This window comes from Pristiophorus japonicus, chromosome 22, assembly GCF_044704955.1.
Source record: "Pristiophorus japonicus isolate sPriJap1 chromosome 22, sPriJap1.hap1, whole genome shotgun sequence".
Taxonomy (NCBI): domain Eukaryota; kingdom Metazoa; phylum Chordata; class Chondrichthyes; family Pristiophoridae; genus Pristiophorus; species Pristiophorus japonicus.
Window position 1 is genome coordinate 52,001,155 of NC_091998.1, and position 27,058 is coordinate 52,028,212.

Genomic DNA, 27,058 nt, shown 5'->3' on the forward strand with positions numbered 1-27,058 from the left:
ATGCTGCATCTGCTTGATTGCACTATTCCTATCTAGAGGTCCCGCTATTTCTTTAATAGTTTCAAGCATTTTCCCCACTACAGATGTTAAACTAACCGGCCTATAGTTACCTGCCTTTTGTATGCCCCCTTTTTTAAACCGAGGCGTTACATTAGCTGCTTTCCAATCCGCTGGTACCTCCCCAGAGTCCAGAGAATTTTGGTAAATTATAACGAATGCATCTGCTATAACTTCCGCCATCTCTTAATACCCTGGGATGCATTTCATCAGGACCAGGAGACTTGTCTACCTTGAGTCCCATTAGCCTGTCCAGCGCAACCCCCCGAGTGATAGTGATTGTCTCAAGGTCCTCCCTTCCCACATTCCTGTGACCAGCAATTTATGGCATGGTTTCTGTGTCTTCCACTGTGAAATAATTGTTTAAGGTCTCAGCCAGTTCCACATTTCCCATTATTAAATCCCCCTTCTCATCTTCTAAGGGACCAACATTTACTTTAGTCACTCTTTTCCGTTTTATATATGTGTAAAAGCTTTTACTATCTGTTTTTATGTTTTGCGCAAGTTTACCTTCGTAATCTATCTTTCCTTTCTTTATTGCTTTCTTAGTCATTCTTTGCTGTCGTTTAAAATTTTCCCAATCTTCTATTTTCCCACTAACCTTGGCCACCTTATACGCATTGGTTTTTAATTTGATACTCTCCTTTATTTCCTTGGTTATCCACGGCTGGTTATCTCTTCTCTTACCGCCCTTCTTTTTCACTGGAATATATTTTTGTTGAGCACTATGAAAGAGCTCCTTAAAAGTCCTCCACTGTTCCTCAATTGTGCCACCGTTTAGTCTGTGTTTCCAGTCTACTTTAGCCAACTCTGCCCTCATCCCACTGTAGTCCCCTTTGTTTAAGCATAGTACGCTCGTTTGAGACACTACTTCCTCACCCTCAATCTGTGTTACAAATTCAACCATACTGTGATCACTCATTCCAAGAGGATCTTTTACTAGGAGATTGTTTATTATTCCTGTCTCATTACACAGGACCAGATCTAAGATAGCTTGCTCCCTTGTAGGTTCTGTAACATACTGTTCTAAGAAACAATCGTGTATGCATTCTATAAATTCCTCCTCCAGGCTACCCAGTGTGATTTGATTTGACCAATCGATATGTAGGTTAAAATCCCCCATGATTACTGCTGTTCCTTTTTCACATGCCTCCATTATTCCCTTGATTATTGCCCGCCCCACTGTGAAGTTATTATTTGGGGGCATATAAACTATGCCCACCAGTGACTCTTTTCCCCTTACTATCTCTAATCTCCACCCACAATGATTCAACATTTTGTTCATTCGAGCCAATATCATCTCTCTCAACTGCCCTGATATCATCCTTTATTAACAGAGCTACCCCACCTCCTTTCCCTTCTTGTCTATCTTTCCGAATCGTCCGACACCCCTGTATGTTTAATTCCCAGTCTTGGCCCCCCTGCAACCATGTTTCTGTAAAGGCCACCAAATCATACCCATTTGTAATGATTTGTGCCGTCAACTTTATTTACTTTATTTCGAATGCTGCGTGCGTTAGGTACTAGTTTTAGTACTAGTTTTTTAAACCATGATATTTAGTTTTGACCCCTCCTGCAGCCCCTTTACATTCAGTGGCCCTTTTTGTTTTTTTCCTTGGGTTTCTCTGCCCTCCACTTTTACTCATCTCCTTTCTGTCTTTTGCTTTTGTCTCCTTTTTTGTTTCCCCTCTGTCTCCCTGCATTGGTTCCAATCCCCCTGCCATATTAGCTTAACTCCTCCCGCCATATTATGCCGCCTCGCTACCCCGAGGCCGTTCGCCTTTCATCTGCCAGGCTCACAGCCATCTGCCTCAACGTGGATCCCCTAAACCCAACTGGCTGGGGTTTTATTGAGTCTTGTGAACATCACGTGACTGGCTAAGCCACTCTGAATTCAACAGCTCTGCAACTATTTGCAAAACTTTTAAAATCAAGTGCCCCTTTTGTAAGTACACCCAAACCCACAAATTAAACATTAAAGGGAACCTTGTCAAATCAAATTAATTTAAAACTTTGTTCCCTGATGCACTCCAGTCCCTCCGGCTCTCACTTCTCGCCGAAGGCTGCGAGTGTACTGGTGGACACTGTGTGCTCCATCTCCAGGGACACCCTGGCGTGAACATAGCCACAGAAGAGAGGCAGGCAGTGGGGCTGAATGATCCCCTCAACCGCCTGCTGCCTGGACTGGTTGATAGCCAGCTTGGCCAGGCCCAGCAGCAGTCCTACGAGGAGGCCCTTCGACCTGCCCGCTCCCCTCAACACAGAGTGCTCAAAGATCAGGAGCTTGGGACTGAAGTGCAACCAGAAATCGAGGAGCAGCCTAAGCAGCTCTACAAATCTGTGTGTGCTCTCGGGTGTATACATTCCAGCAGTCACACAGGAGCGGTAAGTGTATTGCATGTGTACTTGGGAGGACAAACCCCATTCCTGATCATGATCAGATATATATTTTTCAAGGTGATAATTGGCAGTACTAATTTCTCAAAGAATTTCCACTGTTGAATGAACCCTTTCCAATGACGTGTATTTTTTCTGATAGTAACTTCCACCAATGCCCTGCTTGTAGACCAGCATCAGTTTTCAAGAAGAGATTTTGAACAGACTACGCCTAGATTCTCTGGAGTTTAGAAGAATAAGAGTTGATCTCCTTGAAACTTAAAGTCATTAAGGTGCTTGACAGAGTAGATGCAGGGAGGATGTTTCCCCGGGCTGGGGAGTCTAGAACCAGGGGTCACAGTCTCAGAATAAGGGGTCGGCCATATAGAGCCGATGTGGAGAAGTTTCTTCACTTGGAGAGTGGTGAATCTTTGGGATTCTCTACCCTAGAGGGCTGTGGAGGTTCAGTCGTTGAGTATAGTCAAGGCGGAGATCGATAGATTTTTGGACATTAAGGGAATCAAGAGATATAGGGGCTGAAATTCAGGCGCACCTACCATTTCTTACCCATTTTTACCGCTGTATGGGAAGAGGTCGATATTCAGGTCTTTGTCGTTTTTTTTTTTTACAAGACCGGAAGTCGGTCATAATGGGGTCGGAAGTGCGGCAGTAACTGCTGGTGAGGGCGGAAGTTGGAGCGATGCCGCGTCTCCGCCGCTGTTGCTCAGCGACGGAGCGGTGGTGACATCACTGCGCATGTGCGTCCCCCACATCTCTCCCCTCATTTAAAGGGGAGAGAATCGGTGATTCTGTAGGTTGGGCCACCAGGGAGGGTTTTGGCCGGGCCAACAGCCTGGCACCCAAGAGGCAATAATTGGCCGGCTGATCGGGAAGTCGGCCGGCAAAGAAAAAACATGGCGACCGTGCGGCTTCCCGTTGAAGGGCCGCCGCGCTGCCCTGCCGCACATGCACAAACCAAGGTGCACTGACAGAAAAAGCTGTCGGGGGGGGGGGGGGGCAGGGGCACCGCGTGGCAGAGCAAAGATTTTTGCAGCTAAATTTGGGGCATGTTGCGATGGAGGTGCGCGAGAGCAGCGGTGCGCGCTTTGATGACTCGCTCGCAGCCATCAGCATTAGCGGGGCGGAAATTGGGACAGGCCAGAAAAATCCCCGAGCTGAATTTGGGTCGTGGCGGCCAGCGGACTGCATGGGGTACCGGGCCTTGTCCAGACCCCCGCATTTCAGCCCTGTGGGGATCGGGCGGGAAAGTGGAGTTGAGGTCGATGATCGACCATGATCTGATTGAATGGCGGAGCAGGTTCGAGGGGCTGAATGGCTGACTGCTGCTCCTATTTCTTCGGTTCTTACGATGGTGGGCAGCAACTGTGTACCCTCCTCTCTTTGCCTGAGGTGGCGGGGACGGGGGGGGAATGCGGGTTCCTTGTGGATGGCTGCGGCTATCTCGGTTGCAAGATGTTGGAGGGATATCTGTCGGAGATTGGTTCTCGGCTCGCCCTGGGTTGGTCCTGGATGGCCAGTTGCTTTTTGGCTATACCACGGCAGCAAAACCATTCTGACTGTGTGTGTGTCTCCTGTTGGTTCTCCTCCCCTCCCCAGGTGGTGATGAATGGAACCGTTCCAGCCAGCGGTGAGCAGGATACGGAGGTCACCGAGCTGATGTCGGTTTATGCCAAAGAGAGCAGCGTGGCAGAGAAGGTAAGAGGCGGTGCCCTGAAGGGCTCGATGCTGTCATTGTTCCACCACAGCACTACCGCGCAGGACTCGTACAGAAGGATAAAGAAAGACTTGCATTTATATAGCACCTTTCACGACCACCAGCATCGCTTTACAGCCAATGAAGTACTTTTGGAGTGTAGTCACTGTTGTAATGTGGGAAATCCTGCAGCCAATTTGCGCACAGCAAGCTCCTACAAACAGCAATGTGACAATGACCAGGTCATCTGTTTTAGTGATGTTGATTGAGGGATAAATATTGGCAGGAAAACCGGCGAGAACTCCCCTGCTCTTTGATTATCTGGTGATTATCACATCGCTGTTTGTGGGAGCTTGCTGTGTGCAAGTTGGCTGCTGCGTTTCCCACGTTACAACAGGGACTACACTGCAAAAAGTACTTCATCAGCTGTAAAGTGCTTTGAGACGTCCGTTGGTTGTGAAAGGTGGTTATAAATGCAAGTCTTTCTAAGTGCTGCTGTGGCCTGCTGTGTTTGGCTTTATCTACCCACACTTTCACTTTGAAGGAATTGAGTTTTCGAATGCTTCCCCCCCCCTGCATCCCCCCCCCTCCCACAAATCTTTCTTCATTCATGCCCAATTGTTCCATCTCTTCTTCAATCACTTTTGTGGGAATGTTTTGAGTGGTCTTCAGTGGTTCCTTTGAGGCCCAGAGGTTAGGCCGCTCACTGCCTGGTATGAGTAGGTGCAGTGTGCACAGCTTAGGACCACGATTCGCATACTTCAACAGGCCCTGACCCTGTCTCGGGTGGCCAGACCGACTGCCCGTTTACAGACAAGTCCTGAAAATTGCCTCAGGGAGGCCTTGGGCTGTTCGCGGTTCCTACTGCCCCTTTTTCAGGCACTTGAAAGTCACTCACCCCCCCCCCCCCCCCCCCGCAACTGAGTCACAACAGCAGCGGGTTTCCTGGGTGTTCAGAGCTCTTCAGTGACCACCTCCACGTGGGCCGAGGCTGGGTGTGTCGGCAGGCTATTTCGCAATGGGGGGACTTCGCATTTGAGACCCCTTCTGTTCCTGACGGCCGTGAGTGAGAGCGTCGCAGCAGGAATCTCTGGCAAGTGTCAACAGGAACCTTGGCTGGTGTCCCCCTCCCCTTTCCCAATCCAGGAGATCCAAGGCCTGTCCAAGGAAGGTGCAACGTACCTGGTCTCGAGCTCAGCACCATAGTGCCTGTGCCCAATGAGCTATTAGGAGGAAGCCTCCAGTTGACTATCCTAAAGCTGGTTTTGAATGCTTACCATATCCACCAATTCTATACTTCCCGATTTTAATCGCTCCACCATTGGCGGCCGTGCCTTTAGCTTGTGAGGCCCCAAGCTCTGAAATTCCCTCCCTAAAGCGCTCTTTCCTCTTTTACAACGCTCCTTAAAATCTAACCTTTTTTTCTGACTTAATATTTCCTTATGTGGCTTGGTGTCAAATTTTGTTTAATACTCCTGTGAAGCGCCTTGGGCCATATTACTATCTTAAAGGTGTTGTATAAAAGCAAGTTGTTATATCATGTTACCTCCCCTCCCTTGCATGCTCCCCTCGCTACTGTTTTTGGGATGTTTAACTTCAAACATTGCCAATCGCCAAGCAAACCTTGTCAGATCGATGTCCTGTGCGGAGGAAAAAAGGGAGAGTGGAAATGTTGCGTGTCCAAACAGTGTGAGGATAAGCATTTGGTTACGGTTTAGTGGAAATACTGTAACTCTTTGTTGCTCAGTCAAAAGTCGCTCCAATACGCCATGGCCTCCAGGAACTGCATAGTCATAGCAACCGGTCTAAGGCCTTGTCTTTCAGTAAACTCTCAAAGGCCAAGGTCTGGAATTTTTTTCTTCCTTTTTAAGTCAATAAAATCCTTTATTTATTTTTCTCCTCTGGTGTAAATGTGTTTTGGAAAGGGCCAAATTCTCCACACCTCCCTCCTCCCCCACCTTTCTAGTACCAGTTCTCAGCCCCCCCCCCCACCCCAGTGCCATTCTGGGATTGCGATAGGTCAGACTTGTAATACAGAGCTCCCCCTAGTGGACTACTGTGGTAATGCGACTACTGATGTATATTACAAAAACAGGGTCATGGTCACATGATGACATGTTCCTGTCGAGTGTGTGTGTGTGTTTATGATGTAAAGAAGATATTGCAGGATTCAATGCTCATTCCTGATGATCCATTCTGTTTCTTGCAGTGTTCCTTATCTGATGTCTCTGAGAACACTGATTCCCAGAGGATGGACATGATCTATACCATTGAGGATGTCCCCCCCTGGTATCTCTGCATATTTCTGGGCTTGCAGGTAAGTTGAAAAGAAATCTCTTCCCTTGGTAATTCACCTGGGAGCTGGGGTGGATCATAATTCTGAGGTTGAATTCGGCTCTGTCTTTGGCGTTTGACTGCTATGGGCACTGGCCTTCCCACAGCTCGGAGATAAATTCTCCATCGCCGCTCCGAGTGAATTCTGGAGGTTCTACACTCTATTCCGGTGCTGGTGTCACTGTGGGTGGCAGTGACCGAGGGGGCTGCCATTGGCTCCAAAGCGTAGGGGGGGGAAATTGGCCAGGGTGCCTACTCCTGATCACCGGTCGGCAAGCCCCAACTGGAAGTGGCAGTGTGTGGCGGTAAGGCGAGGATCGCGTCGAGCTTTGCTGCGATGTCTTTCATGGTTAAATAGCTGGCTAGAGGGAGAGGGTGATATTCCTCTTGGGCGGCGGCAGCCTCCCGTTGCGCATGCCCCACCCGATTTATCTTTCCCACGGGAGCGGATGGGAATAAAAGTCAGGCGGGTGTGCAAAAAAAAAAAGGGCAGCGGGGTCCATACTGCGCAGTCGCCCCAGTCGAATAGCACCTGCTCATTGTGTGCCTGAGCTCGTGCAGGGGCAATGGCCGCTTGGGCACGGGCAGTTGTTGAAGAGCACAACCGGCAGAACAATGTCCCACGATGCCAGCTGTCTTCAGGAGATATTAGGGCTGGGATGGAAATTTAGCAGAGAGTGACAGAAAGAAGAGAGGCTGTTCTATTTTCTGGTCAAAGTGGTCTATTTACTTGGTTGGTTGATTAGACAACCCATTCCACTGAGTGGTGCTGTCATTGGCTCCCCAAGAAGGGTTGGTAACCACGGCGATGAGAAGCCTGCACCACAAGGCCGCAGCCTTGTTCTTGGCCGAAATGCGGGACGGCAACAGGGATTGAAAATTCTTTCAAATCGGTGAGAGAAATGTTCCATTAATAGTTCGCAGTGCAGACCAGGGTGAAAGGAAGATTTAGGGGAGTGGGGGAGAAGGATGACCAGAGATCGAGCTGTGATTTTATGGCCGTACCATTGTCAGTGGCGATATCCATGAAGCTCCACAGTTATGACTGGACGTACAGCATAGCGCGGAGGTGGTCAGATGGAACCGGGACCAAAAAATAATGCGCAATTTGCTGAGTAGCAAACCGGTCAGGCCGAAATGAGGAGAGCAAAGGCTGATTGGCAGCGAGTGACTGCGTTTGCTTTGCTGATGTTTGCTCCCGGCGTATCAATCTTAACTTGCTCGCTGTGTCAGTGATTTAATGTATAACCGGGGCTCACCAGACAGGGAGTCCAAGCACATCCGACATGTTGTAAATACACAGTGACTCGGAGGTGGGGGTGGGGGGGAAATATAAAAATATAACAGACGGGCTGATGTTTCGGATGCTGGCCTGTCGTCTGATCGAAGATAAGATCCATTCCTCGCTGTACAAAACCAATGGGCCACAGCTCTGCATTTCCAACAGCCTCTGTGTTTGTTTTTGTTGAAGACTTTCAGCGCTTGTTTCATTTCTATCCATATTTAAACAGGAAGGGTTGGTTTATAAGGATCCTCCTTAATTTCCCTGGGAGTTGAGTGTCAATGCGACCGCCCCCCCCCACCGCCCTGTGTGTGGGACTAACATGAGATTGGGCATCCCGTCCTCTCTGGGAATTCTGATAATGAGTGGGACTCTGTCCATTCGCTGGGACTAACCCGGAATTGGGAATCTCTCTCTAATCCCTGAGACTAATCTAGAATTGGGAATAACCTGGGATTGGCAGCATGTCCATTCCCTGGGACTATCCCAGGATTGGGAATCTCTCCATTTCCTGGGACTAACCCTGGATTGGGAGTTGGTCCATTCCTTGGAATCAACCTGGAAATGGGACTATCCCAGGATTGGGAGTCCGTCCATTCCCTGGAACTATCCCAGGATTGGGAGTCCGTCCATTCCCTGGGACTAACGCTGGATTTGGAATCTCTCCATTCCCTGGGACTATCGGCCCATGTGTGGGGACGGTGGTGGAAATGGGAAAGCTCTGTGGCAGATTGTCGGGTTGGTGCCTGGTGAACTCCCCTCCCACGCGCAACAATCCAATGCCTTTGTTGTGAGGTGGCTCAGTAATCTTTGCTGATTACAACGATCTGGCTCAAAGCAATCTCGCTGCGCCTGAACACTATCATTAACACTGCAGTGCGAACCTCAGTCATGCCTGGTTAATGTAGCCCTGCCCGTGCGAAGTTACGAACTGCACAGGATAAGCAAAGGATATATATTTCAACTGAACGAGACTGGCTTTATTTTCTCCCCTTGCAAGTCATTATTCTTAATTGCATTGCCCGCTCTCCTTGAATTTCTCCTGCTCATCAGTCTTCTGACTGATTCTGAGCATTTTATTTCCTGACAGTAAGCAACTTTTTTATTCGTTCCTGGGATGTGGGTGTCGCTGGCAAGGCCGGCATTTATTGCCCGTCCCTAATTGCCCCTTGAGAAGGTGGTGGTGAGCCGCCTTGAACCGCTGCAGTCCGTGTGGTGAAGGTGCTCCCACAGTGCTGTTGGGAAGGGAGTTCCAGGATTTTGACCCAGCGCCGATTGAAGGAATGGCTGATATATTTCCAAGTCGGGATGATGTGTGACTTGGAGGGGAACGAGAACGTGGAGCTGGTGGTGTTCCCATGCGCCTGCTGCCCTTGTCCTTCTAGGTGGTAGAGGTCGTGGGTTTGGGAGGCGCTGCCGAACAAGCCTTGGCAAGTTGCTGCAGTGCATCTTGTGGATGGCGCACACTGCAGCCACGGTGCGCTGGTGGTGTCGGAGTGAATGTTTGAGGTGGTGCGTGGGGTGCCAATCAAGCGGGCTGCTTTATCCTGGATGGTGTCAGGCTTCTTTCAGGCAAGTGCCTCATATTATTGGCATTTCCATGCGCTCTGTTTCCCAGTTCCATTTCACCTCGTACGCCCTGAAGCAGCTGAAATGGGGTTGGCCGTGAGCTGTAAGCAAGTCAGCTGGCCCCTGAGCCCACCCTAGCCGAGTGAGGGGAGGGGAGAAAAGCCCAAATCTGCGCTCCAGGCCAGAAAACCCTTGCTGGAAAGTGGCCTGATGTGAGCATTGGCTGGGGACAGAGATGCGCCTGGGACTAAGTCAAAGAGGGGGTCACATTCTCGGGATAAGGGGTTGGCCATGTGGGACTGATGAGGAGGAATGTCTTCACTCAGAGGGTGGTGAATCTTTGGAATTCTCTACCCCAGAGGGCTGTGGGGGCTCAAGACTGGGGGAGAGAGATTTTTAGGCACTAAGAGGATTGAGCAATGTAGAGAGGGTGGGAAAGTCGGAAACCGAGGATCAGCGATGATATTGAATGGCGGAGCAGGCTTGAGGGGCCGACTCCTACTCCTGTTATCTTCTAAAACATGAATGGTTCCTTGGCCAGGATATTGGAGGGAAGCCAGTGATGCCCTCGCATGCATTGGTATCTTTGGAGGGGAAAGGGTAACCTGTGGTACACCTACGAACATCTGAACAGGAAAAGACCCTCTGCTCCATTCAGTCTGTTGGAACGTGATTATAATAGCTTGTATAATCACAATGTATACACTCACCACCCCACCCAAAACCATCTCCTGGGAGAGGTGAAACAACAGATTTGCAAAGCCAGGCCAATTTTGTGGGGGAAATCTGGGAAATTCCTCTCCAACCCATCTAGGTGATCAAAACTCATCCAGGAGATCCAAGGAATTAGGAACGCAAGTGGAATGTTGGCCTTTATTGCAAGGGGGATGGAGTATAAAAGCAGGGAAGTCCTGCTACAACTGTACTGAGTATTGGTGAGGCCACACCTGGAGTACTGTGTACAGTTCTAGTCTCCTTATTTAAGGAGGGATATACTTGTAATGAAGGCAGTTCAGCGAAGGTTCACGATGTTGATAGCTGAGATGAAGGAGTTGTCTTATGAAGAAAGGTTGGGCCTATACTCATTGGAGTTTAGAAGAATGAGAGGTGATCTTATTGAAACATAGATTCTGAGGGGGTTTGATAGGGTAGGGGCTGAGAGGTGTTTCTCCTCGTGGGGGAATCTAGAACTAGGGGGCATAGTTTCAGAATAAGGGGTTGCCCATTTAAAACACACATGAGGAGGAATTTCTTCTGAGGGTGGTGAATCTTTGGAATTCTCTCCCCCAGAAAGCTGTGGAGGCTGGGTCATTGAATATATTTAAGGTGGAGATAGACAGATTTTTGACCGATAGGAGAGTCGAGGGTTCTGGGGAGCGGACGGGGAAGTGGAGTTGAGGCCAAGATCAGATCAACCAAGATCTTATTGAATGGCGGAGCAGGCTCGAGGGGCCAAATGGCCGACTCCTGCTCCTATTCTGTTCTTATCACTCTGGTCTTAAATTGCTTGCAGTACCTCCTGTTAGTCAGCGGTGATCTCCCCTGCCCCCCACCCCCCCACCAACCTCAGCCAGAAACCGGTCCAGCTCTCGTTTGAAGGAATTCAGTGAATGGGCGACCCACGAGATGGCCGGCTGGCCTAGAGCTCCGCGATTCTCTGGGGAAACTAACCCCTTGCTTGACGCCTGCACGTATCCACCACAACTCTGTCACCCGAGGGGGTTTAGCCGTAAAACCTGCTCAGGCCTATTGCTGCCGTGCTTTCCTTAAGTCATAAAATGCTGGGAATAATCCGGTGGGGGGAGGTGGGAGAGAAGGGGTGCTCGCTGCCCGTATGCGGTTTCGAACGCCCCAGCAGGGCCCCGTGGTCTCTAGGAGCGTGGGTCTATTGTCGAGGTTGGAGCGGAGCGTTCAGTGTGGTCGCTGGGCCCAAGGGTGAAGCTGTTCCTATCGCTTGGCTGCCTTCACAACTTTGACTGTTCACTGTGACCCGCTTTGGAACAACATTACTTCTTCCTTCCATGCGATCCCGGGGGAGGAGCTTGTTTCGCTGCCCACCTGGCTGTTTATTCACAGTGAGGCGGGGGGAGAAACAGCACAATGGCAGTGGCTGACAGGAATTTGAAAAGCAAGGGTTTCACAAGGTTTATTGTTTCTAACAACAACGCTTTTGTTTACTTGACTGATCTTCCTGTTATGAACTTTCTGTCCCCCGCTCTCCCGGCTCTGGTCTTTTCCTGAAATCATAGCCTTTAACGACCTGGCTTTCACAGAATCCAGGAGCCTTTCAAGGCTGTTTGCTTCAGCCTTCCCTGAGAGCGGCAACATTTATTGGCATGTGTCCACAGGCTGCAAAAGGCTAAATGAGCAGGCCTGTCTCCAAGCTATTGTTCCAACTGGCTGACCCGACCAAATAGCGAAGGACTTCTCGGTCCTCCTTTTTTAAAGGGAGTCTTGGGGGCTGAGAAGTCAATTGGGACATTGTCGCATGTTGCCATGGCGACCCGAGCCTCCGACACTTTTGCTGACTTTTTGGGGGGCGCGGTGGGATTATTCCCAGCATTTTATGACTTGAGGAAAGCACGGCAGCGATAGGCCTGAGCAGGTTTGCAGAAGATTCTGCCACGCACATCACTACCACTTCCGTCTGACAGCAAAACCTTATAACTGGTTGAAGCACTGACCACACTTGATCAGCTCCGCTGGGCGGGCCACATTGTCCGCCTGCCAGACACGAGACACCAAAAAGCAAACTCTCCTTCACGGCAAACGAGCCAAAGGTGGACAGAGGAAACGTTACAGGGACACACTCAAAGCCTCCCTGATAAAATGCAGCATCCCCATCGACACCTGAGAGTCCCTGGCCAAAGACCGCCCTAAGTGGAGGAAGAGCATCTGGGAGGGTGCTGAGCACCTCGAGTCTCGTCGCCGAGTGCATGCAGAAATCAAGCGCAGGCAGCAGAAAGAGCGTGCAGCAAACCAGTCCCACCCTCCCTTGCCCTCAACGACTATCTGTCCCACCTGTGACTGGGACTGTTGTTCTCGTATTGGACTGTTCAGCCACCTAAGAACTCATTTTAAGAGTGGAAGCAAGTCTTCCTCGATTCCGAGGGGACTGACTGATGATGATAACGGGCTGTCTAGTTTGGATCTCCGTTCTGAGATACCGAGTGGAGAAATGAGGTGCTTCCCGCTATAGATCTCGGTGGGCGGGTTGGTCTGACGTGTTCCATGGTGTGGGTCGCCCCGTGCAGATTCAGCCGAGCACTGTCCACTATCATCGAGGCAGGTCCAGGCAAATCCACAACTGCTGTAACACAATCCAGCTTTCTTACCATCCTCCAGTGGCCAAGGCTCATTGGCTGCTGGTAGAAACCCCCCCCCACCCCACTACTTAGCCACCTCTCTGGCCTCTATCCCCTGTGGCCATCATTCACGTACGAAGTAAATAGTGGGAGGATATTTAACCGAGGGGAGCATCCCTTTGGAGCCCAGTCCTTCCCACAGCGGTCGGCAGCAGGGACCTTGGCCTCACCTGGAATATTGTGTTCAGTTTTGGTCTCCTAATCTGAGGAAGGATGTTCTTGCTATTGAGGGAGTGCAGCGAAGGTTCGCCAGACTGATTCCAGGGATGGCTAGAGTGACATATATGAGGAGAGACTGGATCGACTGGGCCTGTATTCACTGGAGTTTAGAAGAATGAGAGGGGATCTCATAGAAACATATAAAATTCTGACGGGATTGGACAGGTTAGATGCAGGAAGAATATTCTCGATGTTGGGGAAGTCCAGAACTGGGACACAGTCTAAGGATAAGGGGTAAGCCAATTAGGACTGAGATGAGGAGAAACTTCTTCACTGAGTTGTTAACCTGTGGCATTTCCTGCCACAGAGTTGATGAAAGTTCGTTGGATATATTCAAGAGGGAGTTGGATGCGGACCTTACGGCTAAAGGGATCAAAGGGTATGGAGAGAAAGCAGGAATGGGGTACTGATGTGAATGATCAGCCATGATCTTATTGAATGGTGGAGCAGGCTCGAGGGGCCGAATGGCCTACTACTGCTCCAAATTCTTACGTTCTTGTAGATCATAGAAAGAGTTGGGAACAGGAGTAGGCCATTTGGCCCCTCGAGCCTGCGCCGCCATTCAGTGAGATCACAGCTGATCTTCGACCTCAACTCCACTTTTCTGCACTATCCCCATATCCCTTGATTCCCTTAATATTCAAAAATCTATTGGTCTCCATCTTGAATATACTCGAGCCTCCACAGCTCTCTGGGGTAGAGAATTCCAAAGAATTTTGTATGCTTCAATGAGATCACCTCTCATTCTTCTCCCCAGCCAGAGGAAACATCCTCCCTGCATCTACCCTATTTGTGATCCATAGGTAGATGCAGGGAGGATGTTCCCTTTGGCTTGGGTGGTTGAGAACCAGGGGTCACAGTCTCAGAGTAAGGGGTCGGCCATTTAGGACTGAGATGAGGAAACACTTCTTTGCTCAGAGGGTGGTGAATCTTTGGAATTCTCTACCCCGTGGAAGGGCAGTCGAGGTGCTTGCCTGGTGATGCCAGCCAGCGCCATGCGTGGCAGCAGCTGACACTGGTTTTCAAATGGCCCCCTACCCCCATCCCCATCCCTCCCAGTATATGTGTCTTGTGCGAACACTAAAGAAGCTTTGCTCTGCAATCATTGGGGGCCATGTTGTTCTGTGATGTGACTGGTCTGATCTCCACTTTTCTTCCCCTGTTTACAGCACTACCTGACGTGTTTCAGTGGCACCATTGCTGTGCCCTTCCTGCTGGTGGATGCCATGTGCGTTGGCTTCGACCAATGGGCCACCAGCCAGCTGATCGGGACCATCTTCTTCTGCGTGGGCTTGACAACACTGCTGCAGAGCACCTTGGGATGCAGGTAGTTATCCACTGAGCGGGAACCTCGTCACCACTAAATTAGGCCAACCCCCTCATCATAGTCAGTCCCTCGGAATCGAGGAAGACTTGCTTCCACTCTTAGCGTGAGTTCTTAGGTGGCTGAACAGTCCAATACGAGAGCCACAGTCTCTGTCACAGGTGGGGCAGATAGTTGTTGAGGAAAGGGGTGGGTGTGACAGGTTTGCCGCACGCTCCTTCTGCCTGCGCTTGGTTTCTGCGTGCTCTCGGCGACGACACTTGAGGTGCTCAGCACCCTCCCGGATGCACTTCCTCCACTTAGGGCAGTCTTTGGCCAGGGACTCCCAGGTGTTAGTGGGGATGTTGCACTTTATCAAGGAGGCTTTGAGGAGGTCCTAGGCCAACCAACGCACTGCTGACAACCCATCAAACCTACAGCCGGCCACGTTGCCCGAGGGCCATGTTTCCCTACATTACAACAGTACTTCATTGGCTGTGAAGCTCTTTTGCGATGTCATGAAGTCGTGAAAGGCGCTATATGAATGTGCCAATCCTTTCTTTTTCTGGAGTTACATTATCATCGTAGGCGGTCCCTCGAAGTGAGGATGACTTGCTTCGACGCCAAAAAAGGATGAGTTCGCAGGTGTTTCAATGAAGGACCTAATATTCCAGCTCCCGCACTACATGTTGAAGGGTGGAAGATGCCTGTGCGTGGATTTTTTTAACGTGTGGCGGCCATTGCGCACCAGCCACCACACGGGCTTGACAGAGCTAGGTCTTGGTCCAGTGGCAAGGGTTAACCAAGACAACTGGAGATCTGCTCTGTTACATTCCATTACATTAACACACGGGAGGGGGAGGGAAACTGGCTGGAATTTATTGCCCTTCCCTTTTTTAATATGTTCCTGGGATGTGGGCTTCGCTGGCATGCCTTGAGAAGGTGGTGGTGAGCTGCCGCCTTGAATCGCTGCAGTCCGTGTGGTGAAGATGCTCCCACAGTGCTATTAGGGAGGGAGTTCCAGGATTTTGAGCCAGCGACCATGAAGGAACGGCCGATTATATTTCCAAGTTGGGACGATGTGTGACTTTGGAGGGGAACGTGGAGGTGGTGGTGCTCCCATACACCTGCTGCCCTTGTCCTTCTAGGCGGTGGAGGTCACTGGTGCAACTAACTTGTGCAACATTGGGTGAAATCTAAATGCCGGATTTGTTTTAAGCTGAAAAAGGATGAGTTGGAAAAAAGTGGCTTTCCCTCCCCCTCAGTGCGTCAGCAAGGAGACACTGGCTAGGTTTCTCACCATCATTGGAGGCCTCAATTGCTCGTGTCTCCCGTGCTGGGCATTCTATGCTGACACTGCGTCAAACAGCTGCTGGCAGCTGGCTGTTGTGAGCGATGACGTAGCAGATTAGAAAGAAAGACTTGCATTTATATAGCGCCTTTCACGACCACCGGACATCTGCAAGCGCCTTACAGCCAATGAAGCAGTTTTGGAGTGTAGTCACTGTTGTAATGTGGGAAACATGGCAGCCAATTTGCGCACAGCAAGCTCCCACAAACATCAATTTGATAATGACCAGATAATCTATTTTTTTTTTTTAGTGATGTTCTTTGAAATAGTGGCCGTGGGATCTTTTACATCCACCTGAGAGGGCAGACGGGGCCTCGGTTTAACGTCTCATCTGAAAGATGGCACCTCCAATAGTGCAGCGTTCCCTCAGCACTGCACTGGGAGTGTCGGCCTAGATTTATGTGCTCAAGTGGGACTCGAACCCACAACCTTCTGACTCAGGCGGGAGTGCTGCCCACTGAGCCACAGCTGACACTGTGCTAAAGCCAGGGGAAGAATCTTCGAGTGTGTATTCCTCATACAATAACTCCTTTGTGTCCCTCAGACTGCCCTTGTTTCAGGCCAGTGCCTTTGCTTTCTTGGCTCCAGCTCGGGCGATCCTGGCCCTGGAGAAGTGGAAGTGCAATAACACAGGTAGGAAGCATCCTTTCTCTCCAGCATGCGCTGGTTACGATCAGAACAATCTAGGGATGGCACAAGAACCTTAGATGGTCTCCTTATCTGAGGCTCTGGCTGCAACACAACAGCTGGATCTACATTGTGAAGTGGAATGGTCTCCAGACCTTCAACTACACAATGATGATAAAAACGTGTTGGCCATGTGCTCAACTTAAGCGTTGCAAGGTTCTGAGATGGAACTTCCAAGAGGATTTACACTTGCGTTCGATTTTGTTTCCTCTGGAATCCTGTTAAAAGCTGTAGTGGGGAAAAGGTTCGCCTCTGCCTCTGTGCCTGATGTTTTCAGGAATTTCTCTGCCTCTCTCTTTCACTAAAGGAATCAAATTGTTGAGCGATTGTCAAGTTACTGAGGTGCGGCATTCTCAACTGGATGCTTCAGCCTGTGTGTGGTGCCAGCAATAACTGCAAACAACATCTGTCCGGAACTTGTGTGGAGAGCGTTGGGTGGTTTGATTTGTGTACAGAGCAGCGTCTCTTTGCAACTCGCTGATCAGCCTGAAAATACTGAAACATCTGTGTGGGTTTTGGTGCCATGGTTGAAAGGGCCTAGAGCCGAGGTCCAAGCTGCATGGAATTGTACCCTTCTGCTCTTCACAGTCGGCAAGTGTTTGGGAATATTCTGCACTGAGCGTCTCTGGGACCACCCCCAGTTGACGACGCGCCATTGGCAGCTGTCGGACCAATCTGAAGCCCACCCCTTGTGGCTGATGCTGCAAGCCTGGCTGAGGGAGGCACCGGTGGGTTGTATTGATGGGGAAGGTTGCCGTGAATTGCCCCGAACGGGATAACCATGTGTCCAGTGCCGTATTGCGACTTCCCAAATTGCCTTTTGGGCAGAAGCCCAATCTTAAACTTTTAAACTCAACTGCAATATTCTGGTTGAAGGATTCTATGAGACTCTGTATTCCAATTCCTGCTGAGCTGCTGTACAATAGCTAATTCATGTCCCTTTGTTGCTGTTACCGATCCATCAGGGAACTTGTTGACAGGATTTGGCACCAACTGAGGTTAAAAATGAGAGAGGTTAATTGGGATTACTTTTGCATTTCTGTTTTGACTGGTATCAAGAATTGAGTAAAAGTCTGCAACCTGATCTCAGGATCCGGAAGATATTAGAAGAGCGTGGTGTGTGGGGCCAATCATGGTCTTATCTCATCCAAGGATTGAGAGTCATAAGAGCTTGTAGCTGGGAGCCTGTAGAATACCTGTTGCTGATCCAACATCCAGTATAACGTCCCTGCCTCTCTTTTACTATTGTCATCTCGTCCCACCTACTGTGGGCAGTGATTGTCACTGGGACCCGGTTACGATTCCAAGGCACTGGCCAACTCTCCAGGTAGCGGGACCGTTCTTTATCTGTAAACAGTGAGTGTTGGCGGGTGATCGAGGGGGCTGGCTCCCTGCCTGATTTATCCCGTGTTGGTCCCACACATACACACTCGTTTCACCCAGGGAGGAGTCTTGAGACCAGTCAAGATCCTGGTGAATGTCACTCTCTCCCTTCTTCCTTTCCCCGGCCCCCAAATCCTCACCAACTCCAGGAGAGTTGGCGCCACCAGCCAACTCCGAGTGGGAGCCAACCTCGGACCTTGTGTTGGTGTACATGTCCCGGTGGCCCCAGACTACTGGAGAGCTGTTGCATGTTCCTGTCCTCTCCTGAACCACGCAATGCAGCTGTATTGCACTGTTCAAAACGCACTGGAGGTTCGAATTTTCTCTGGGGAGGGGAAGAATGTTTTTTTTTCAATCTCTTCCTACACCCCCACTTCTGTGTTTCAAACCCTCCACACTGTAAGCACACACTCAAAGGAACTGGACTCCTCCATTCACCACTTGAAGGAGGGAAAGCATTGATTTGCCTATGGCCATTCCAGGGCTCTAGTTAGTTCCTATTAGTTTTTTTTTGTCCCTTCCCGGATGTGTCACCACCATTACTCTCAGGCGGGTCATAAGAACATAATAGGAGCAGGAGTCAGCCATTTGGCCCCTCAAGCCTGCTCCGCCATTCAATGAAATCATGGCTGATCTGACCTTGGTCTCAACTCCACGTCCTTGCTCACTCCCCATAACCCTTGACTCCCTTATCGTTCAAAAATCTGTATCTCCACCTTAAATATATTGAATTCCACAGATTTGCAACTCAAGAAATTCTTCCTCGTCTCCATTTTAAATGGGCAACCTCTTATTCTGAAACGATGCCCCCTAGTTCTAGATTCTCCCACAAGGGGAAGCATCCACTCTGCATCTACCCTGTCAAGCCCCCTCAGAATCTTGTATGTCTCAATAAGATCAGCTCTCATTCTTCTGAATAGAAGCCAAAAGCCTACTCAACCTTTCTTCATAAGACAACCCCTTTATCTCTGGAATCGACCTCGTGAACCTTCTCTGAACTGCCTCCAATGCAAGTTTATCCCTCCAGGTGTGATGTCACCAACGCCCTGTACAGTTGGAGCAGGACTTCCCTCCTGGCCCCCTCACCGCTGATGCTGCCGTACGTAGGTTGGTGATGGGTGCTGGCACTGCCCGAGTCATGCAGTGTCGACGTCCCATCTTGGGTCTCGTTCCCCGGCTGTTTGTAGTCGGCACGGCAACGGAGCCCAGTGTTTTGGGCCCAGGTGCCCGTTGGCCGGTCCCGGATGGAGCAGTCGGTCCATGCGGTTCAGGGCGGAGCGAGGCTCGATGCTGCGCAGAGCAGCCCTGGCTGATGACCAATGCAATTCCGACGGGGAGGCCCTTGCCGCCGTGAGGGGTCGCAGGTCACTGATCCTGGCAGTGGATGATGAGCAACATGAGCCGATCCACTGTTGCTGCTCATTTCTCGCTCCTTCATCCTAGCTCCCAAACCCCATTGATGGATCCATGGGCATTTTATTAAATCTCAGCGGGTCGGGCAGCATCTGTGGCAAGAAACCGAGTTAAGGTTTTGGGTCTGTGACCCTTTGTCAGAACCAGGAAAGTTCGAGATGCAACAGGAAAGAACAAAATCTGTTCCATCTGGAACTTTTCTGACAGGTCATCGACCCGAAACGTTAACTCTGCTTTCTCACCACAGATGCTGCTTGACCTGCTGAGATTTTCAGCATTCTCAGTTTCATTTCAGATTCCAGCATTTGCAGCATTTTGCTTTGGCATTTTACTAAAGCTATTTCAACTGTTTTTTTTTTTACCCATATCCTTTGTTTTTAGATATCTCCTTTACAAATAGTTCAGAAATGGTGGACACGTCACATGTTTGGCACCCCAGGATACGAGAGGTAACGTTCCACAAGAGTTGATCTTTCTGCTTGTTGTTCGTGGTTCCTTTCTGAGCCGAGCCCTTCCTCGGCCCTTTGGAGGATAAGTCTTGCCTCTTGATAAGTCGCGGCCTTTTCGAGTGAGTACGGGAGAGACGCAGGAGCCTGGGTTATAGGCCTAAATGTTCGATGTTGCTGGGAGAGCTGAGACTTACAACTCTTGAGGTGACATTTAAACACTTCGGGTTGTATTCCCTTGAATTTAGAAGGTTAAGGGGTGATTTGATCGAAGTTTTCACGATATTAAGCGGAACGGATAGGGTAGATAGAGAAACTATTTTCACTGGTTGAGGAGTCTGGGACTAGGGGGCATAGTCTAAAAATTCAGGCGTGTGATAGGAAGCACTTCTACATACAAAAGGTGGTAGAAGTTTGGAAAACTCTTTTGCAAATGGAAATTGATGCTAGATCATTTGTTAAATCTGAGATTGATAGATTTTTGTTAACCAAAGGTATTGAGGAATATGGGCCAAAGGTGGGTATATGGAGTTGGGTCACAGATCAGCCATGGTCTCCTTTTAAAGGTGGAACTGGTTGGAGGGGCTCCATGGTCTACTTGTGTTCCTATTAGCTGGTGAGGTTGTCCTCCATGGTGGCCATTACAAGCCACAAGTACTTTCATCTCGACTTCTGCAGGTATACAGCCCTGGCAATGGGGGCATGTTCCATTAGTGGATACGGTAGTATTGTGGTTATGTTACTGGACTAGTAATCCAGGGGGCTGGATTAATGATCCAGAGACACGAGTTCAAATCCCACCACGGCAGCTGGGGAATTTAAATTCAAAATAATTCAATAAATCTGGAATTAAAGAAAAGAAGCTTGTATCAGTAATGGTGACTGTTGTAAAAACCCATCTGGTTCACTAATGTCATGTAGGGAAGGAAATCTGCTGTCCTTGCCCGGTCTGGCCTATATGTGAGTCCAGACCCACAGCAACTCTTAACTGCCCTCTGAAATGGCCCAGCGAGACACTCAGTTGTACTCAAGAAAGCGGCTCACCGCCATCTTCGCGAGGGCAATTGGGGATGCTGTGAATGGGAAGAAAACAAAATGCCAGTGGGTGATGACTTTTGGTGCAGTCTGTTATAAAGTGGTATTGGTGGACTTGCACGCCTTTCAAAACCTCAGGATATCCCAAAGTACTTTTCAGGAAACTAGCCAGCCAATTTGGGCACAGTAAGCTCTCTCAAACCGCCACGTGATAACCACATGATCTGTGTCTTTAATGATGTTGGTTGAGGGATAAATTTTAGTCAGGTCACCGGAGATAACTCTCCTGCTCTTCTTCGAGTAGGATCATGCAAGCGCATCTGAGAGCAGACGGGGCCTCTGTTTAAAGTCTCGTCTGAAAGACGGCACCTCTGACAGGTCGACGTCCCCTCAGCACTGCACTGGGAGTGTCAGCCTAAATGATGTGCTCAAGTCTCTGGAGTGGTACTCGAACCCACGGCCTTCTGACTCCGAGGGCCAGCCACTGAACCAGGGCTGGTGGTGGTGCATTTTCCCACTGTGGGAAGAAATTCCACTGAATGTGTGCTAACTGCCCTCTATCCAAATGAAGACTGGTGGTGGGGGGGGGGGGGGGGGAGGGAACAATAAGTGGTAACAACCACCCGGGTTCAGAGATGGGAAATAGGGTTTGCCCCAGTGGGTGATCAATGAGGAGGTCGAGGAAGTCTAGCTTAATGGAATAGGGCTTGATCCCAGCCTATTCAGTGTAAGAGCTCAAACACATGCTTTCTCTCCCCTCCCACTCTCTCGAAAAGCATGTGAGCTTGAAACCTGAACTGCATTCCTCACCCTTTCAGCTTATTTAGCAGTAACTCCTTCCAATAAAGCACACACCTAACCTTGTTAGAGATTTTTGTGCCGAGCTCTGTGTTTTTATGCAGTGTCAGCGATGCAATATCTTCAGTGTGTTTTGAAAGTGCAGAGAATATTTGGTTATGTTCTGCTCAGTTTCAAGGGTGCACATTGGCTATCTGGAGACTGATTGGGGTGAGGGGGGAGAAACAGAGCAAAGCCAGGTCCCAGAGCCAACCAGGAAACAGCAGGTGGACTCCCCTGAGCCAACTCAAGCTCTGCAAATCCGGGTACTGGTGCCAAGAAGCAAAGATATCTCTCCAGTGAAGCTCGCAGTACAGATGGAGGCCATTCAGCCCAATATGTCTGTGCCGGCTACCTGCATATTTTCAGTTTAAGTTTGTGAGGTTGTTCCACTCCCAGCTTGTCGACAGCCCAGGAAGGAAAAGGCAGTTTGTGGGCCCATCAAAGTTCATCCCAACTCTCCTAGTCTAGCGTCCAACTGCATGTTGAAAGGCCCCTGTCTCTTCTCGTGGCCTGCGGTGGCCCCCCTCCATGTTCCCGCTGGAGCTTTTCACCGTCTCTGCGGGATAGATGCGACAGGCGACCTTTTGGGTCAGTGGAGTGACTTCAAATGTTTTTCTTCTGCGCAGATCCAGGGGGCGATAATCATGTCTTCGCTCATTGAGGTGATCATTGGGTTCATGGGTCTGCCTGGAATTCTTCTCCGCTACATTGGTCCACTTACCATCACCCCAACGGTGGCTCTGATTGGCCTGTCTGGTTACCAGGCAGCGGGGGAGCGAGCTGGAAAACACTGGGGCATTGCAATGCTGTAAGTGCTGCCGCCTTTCTTTCACACTCTCTCATTTTGTAATCTGCAAAGAGAAAATGTTGTGTGGCGGCGGGGGAAAACACGGGCATCCGAGGTCACCGATCTATTCCTGGCCCTTTGCTGATGTCAGCTCTCGGGTGGAATCACCACAGTTGACCTTGGGGCTGACTCTGGCCCAGGGAGATGGAAAATCATCTGACTAATATTCCGGTCATCATTGCTGAGAACTCATGTGGGTGTTACACAAGGACATGAAGCCTTGTGATATCTCTCTGGGTGGGGGGGAGGAGGAATTAACCCGTTGCTCACCCAGGTGTCTCGTGACGGTTGAGGGCTTGGGTGAGTCACCAGCCGGGTGGGGCGGTGCTCCGTTTGAGTCAACAGGAAGAGGAAGTGATGACAACTGCTTGCATTTATATAGCGCCTTGAACGTAGTAAAGTGTACCACGGCACCTAACCAGAATTAGGAGCAGGCCATTCAGCCCCTCGAGCTTGCTCCGCCTTTCAATGAGATCATGGCTGAACTTCGACCTCAACACTTTCCTGCACTATCCCCATATCCCTTAATTCCCTTAATATCCAAAAATCTATCGAACTCTGTCTTGAATATGCGCAAAGACTGAACTTCCATCGCCCTCTGGGGTAGAGAATTTCAAAAATTCAACACCCTCTGAGTGAAGAAATTTCTCCTCCATCTCAGTCCAAAATGTCCGACCCCTGGTTCTAGACTCCCCAACCAGAGGAAACATCCTCACTGCATCTACCCTGTTGAGCACCTTAAGAATTTTAAATGATTCAGTGAGATCACCTCTCATTCTTCTAAACTCTAGAGAATATAGGCCTAGTCTACTCAATCTCTCCTCATCGGACAATTTGCCCCCCCCGCCCCCCTCTCAATCCCAGAAATCAGTCTGGTGAATCTCCGTTGCACTCCCTCTATGGCAAGTATATCTTCCTTGGGTAAGGAGACCAAAACTGCACACAGTACTCCAGGTGCATTCTCACCAGGGCCCTATATAATTGCAGGAAGACTTTACACTTTAAAACAATAGCACAGGGGCGTTATCAAACAAAATTTGCCACTGAGCCACGTAAAGGAATATTGGGAGAGATGACCAAAGCTTGGTCAAAGAGGAATTGGGGAAGATCTATGTAAGTAACTTAAACTTGATAACCATCTCAACTCATCTCAGGATGAATTTGACTCTTATTTCTTAATCCTTTGGGCCAAGTCCAGTCAAATATGCAGAAAGCAATTGTTTTTTTTAAAAAAAACCTCTTCAATCAGTCGGTAATGGGTTTGAGAACCGGTGCGGGTTCTGCCGGTGCTGAGTGGCGTGAGGTGCAGGGGTGGGGACATCAGCAGACTGAGACTCCAATCTCCAGGGTGGCCCTGATGGCTGACTGACTTCTGCAGTCTCGCCAAAAGCATCCAAAGTCCTTGGGTTTAACGCAAATCTGTCCATTATTGACTTGGAGATGCAGCCAAGTCTTTGAATCTTGTGTTATAACGTGTCATAATTATAATGTATGCTCACAGGTTTGCAGAGCTGTTGCTCACCCTGTGCACAGGGGAGCGGGCAGATCCGAGGGCCTCCTCTTAGGACTGCTCCTGGCATGGCCAAGAGTGCCATCAGCCGGTCCAGGCAGCGGGCAGTCGAGGGGGTCGTTCAGCCCGACTGCCTGCCTCTCTTCCGCGCTTGCATCCGAGCCAGGGTGTCCCTGGAGATGGAGCACGCGGTGTCCACCGGTACGCTCGCGGCCTTCCGTGAGAGGTGGGTGCCGGAGGGAGGAGTGCATCATACCCCCGGCAACCAAATTTTAGTTTGATCTATTTAACATCAAAAGTTTAAATGGTTGGTTTTAGTGCCCCTTTAATAAGGGGGCACTTGATTTATAGTTTCAACTTAAAATAGTTGTTAGAGCTATTGAATTGGGAGTGGCTTAGCCAGTCACGTGATGTTCACAAGCCTCAAAACCCCAGCCAGTTGGATTCTGGGGATAAGGCAGATGGAAGGGTGATCATTGGAATGTTGACCAGTTATGCTGGGGATAGTCTTGGAAGCAGGGAAAGGGACATTTGGCCCCAAAATTCTGCCCTCCTTTAAACTGCCCATTTCTTTTCTAGGACCATATTCTTGGTGCTATTTTTCTCACAGTATGCACGGAACGTCAAGCTCCCGCTCCCGGTTTATAAATACAAGAAGGGATGGACGGCCTACAGGTTGCAGCTCTTCAAAATGTTCCCGGTAAGGAGCCGCTGCCCGGGAGGGAATACTGTGTCGTCTCAACCGCAGGGAGTTATGGGATGTGTGGTTACACGGCTCAGCTCCTCTGGGTTTCCTGTCGCCGCCTCATAATTTGGGATATGCTGTCGGCTCAAATATTGAAAAGAAAAGCGAAAAGCTTTGCATTGAAAGAAAAGGAAGACTTGCATTTATATAGCACCTTTCACGACCACCAGACGCCCCAAAGTTCTTTACAGCCAATGGAGTACTTTTCGGAGTGCAGTCGCTGTTGTAATGTGGGAAACGTGGCAGCCAATTTGCGCACAGCAAGCTCCCACAAACAGCAATGTGATCGTGGCCAGATGATCTGTTTTTAGTGATGTTGATTGAGGGACAACTGTTGGGCAGGGCACCGGGGAGAACTCTGCTTTTGTTCGAGTTAGTGTCGCAGGATCTTTTATGTCCACCTGTGAGAGCGGACGGAACCTTGGGTAACGTCTTATCTGAAAGACAGCCCCTCCGACAGTGCTGCGCTCCCCAAGCACCTTTCTGCAGTGCCAACCTACAGCACCTTATCACATCTCTCTGAAACGTCACGTGTTTCACCTACAATGGACGGCATTGAAGAGCAGTGACTGTTGTCACGTAGGCAAATGCAGCAGCCGTTTTGCGCACAGTAAGATTCCACAAAAGGCGATTTATATTGAGTGAGCAGTTGATGTACTCTTGGAGGTACTTGTTGAGGGTGGAATACTGACCAGGACACACAGCGGGAGAGCTCCCTGCTCCTTGTTGGAGTCGCGCCGTGGGATCTTTCGTGTCCACTTGAACGGGCAAGACGAGATTTGGTTGAATGTGTTGGGGAGGGAAGCCACTCTGACAGTGTGGCACTCCCTCAGGACTGCACTGGAGCACAAGTCCGGATTCGGTGCAGAAGTCTTGGGGAGCTGGGCGTGAACACCAGTCGAGGCCTGCGCCCTGTTGCGGAAGGACGTCAATTCGTTTCCCCGCCCACAGCCCCACGTTATTTGGAGGAACTCCAATCTGGGCCCCCGGTAAAATCACGGGCCCCAAATTTCCCAACCGGGCGTGGGGAAAGTGTGGAGAATCCAAGGGGAAGAGTCCGCTCTGTGGTTATCTCATTGGCCACCTATTTGGCATTAGGAAAGTCATGCTGACATCAAGGAAATGGTGACTGCAGGAGCAAGGGAGAAAATGCTAATTGGTGAGAAAAATGGGTGGGAGAAATTTCAACAGAAGCTATATTTCCTCCCCATTTTCAGTGTGCTGCGATAAGTGGACGTAAAAGATCCCATGGCGCTATTTCGAAGAGCAGGGGAGTTATCCCTGGTGTCCTGTCCAATATCTATCCCTCAATCAACATTAAAAAAAAAGATTATCTGGTCATTATCACTTTGCTGTTTGTGGGAGCTTGCTGTGCGTAAATTAGCTGCTGCATGTCCCACATTACAACAGTGACTACACTCCAAAAGTACTTCATTGGCTGTAAAGCGCTGTGAGGCATCTGGTGGTCGCAAAAGGCGCTATTATAAATGCACGTCTTTCTTTAATCACGTTTCTTCTCACACTGATGTCTGATTTGCCCCAATTTCGTTCACGCTGGATTTGTTCCTGCAGATTATTTTGGCCATCTTGGTGTCGTGGCTGCTGTGCTTCATCTTCACGGTGACGGACGTGTTCCCGCCAGACAGCGAGCAGTATGGGTACTATGCTCGCACTGACGCAAGGAAAGGCGTCCTGTCTGTGGCTCCGTGGTTCAAAGTTCCTTACCCCTGTAAGTATGCCTTGCGTTCTGTACTAATGTGCACCCTTGGGCTGAAACCAGAAAGGGGGTCGGGGGGGGGAGGGGGAGGAGCAGTGATCGCTATCGTGGGTGCGTGGGGTCAGTGTAACGTATTTGCTTCATTGGTTCTTTGCTGAAGAAATTCATAGCAACACGTTGCTATTCAGAACGAGTTGGTTTATCAGCGAAAGGTTTAATAATCACACTACACATTACCAGGCTCGACCACCTGCCTCATCGAGGACCCCCTAAACCCAACTGGCTGGGGTTTTATTGAGTCTTGTGAACATCACGTGACTGGCTAAGCCACTCCCAACTCAACAGCTCTACCACTATTTTTAGCTGAAACTATAAATCAAGTGCCTACTTATTAAAGGGGCACTAAAACTGACAACTTAAACAAATTAAATGTTTAACATTAGTGGATCAAATTTAAATTTGGTTGCCGGGGGTGATGATGCACTCCAGTCCTTGCAGCGCCCACCTTTCTCGGAAGGCCGCGAGCGTACTGGTGGACACTGCGTGCACCATCTCCAGGGACACCCTGGCTCGGATGTAACCATGGAAGAGAGGCAGGCAGTCGGGCTGAATGGCCCCCTCGACTGCCCGCTGCCTGGAACGGGTGATGGCCTCCTTGGCCATGCCCAGGAGCAGTCCTACAAGGACGCCTTCCGACCTGCCCGCTCCGCTCCGCACAGGGTGCCCATAGATCAGGAGCGTGGGACTGAAGTGCAACCAGAATTTGAGGCGCAGCCCCTTCAAATAATGGAAGAGGGCTGCAGTCTCAAACATTGAACATGTATGTGGAACATAGACTCCTCCAGAGTCCAGAAATTGCAGGCGG

At 49.8% G+C, this 27,058-nt stretch overlaps 1 protein-coding gene across 6 annotated transcripts in view; it reads left to right on the forward strand.

Moving 5' to 3' along the window:
• The window catches only part of LOC139235030 (solute carrier family 23 member 2-like), a 77,918-nt gene that overhangs the window by 25,717 nt on the left and 25,143 nt on the right, over positions 1-27,058 (forward strand). For 4 of the 6 annotated variants that reach the window (XM_070866128.1, XM_070866123.1, XM_070866127.1 and 1 more), the window contains 8 exons: positions 4,051-4,149; positions 6,357-6,464; positions 14,086-14,243; positions 16,115-16,203; positions 19,435-19,502; positions 22,001-22,182; positions 24,311-24,431; positions 26,049-26,205. In XM_070866128.1, the coding sequence (XP_070722229.1) occupies positions 4,051-4,149; positions 6,357-6,464; positions 14,086-14,243; positions 16,115-16,203; positions 19,435-19,502; positions 22,001-22,182; positions 24,311-24,431; positions 26,049-26,205 (982 nt within the window). Of the gene's footprint in view, positions 1-2,631; positions 2,727-4,050; positions 4,150-6,356; positions 6,465-14,085; positions 14,244-16,114; positions 16,204-19,434; positions 19,503-22,000; positions 22,183-24,310; positions 24,432-26,048; positions 26,206-27,058 lie in introns of those variants that run through there. The other 2 variants (XM_070866126.1, XM_070866129.1) reach the window with 2 other exon arrangements.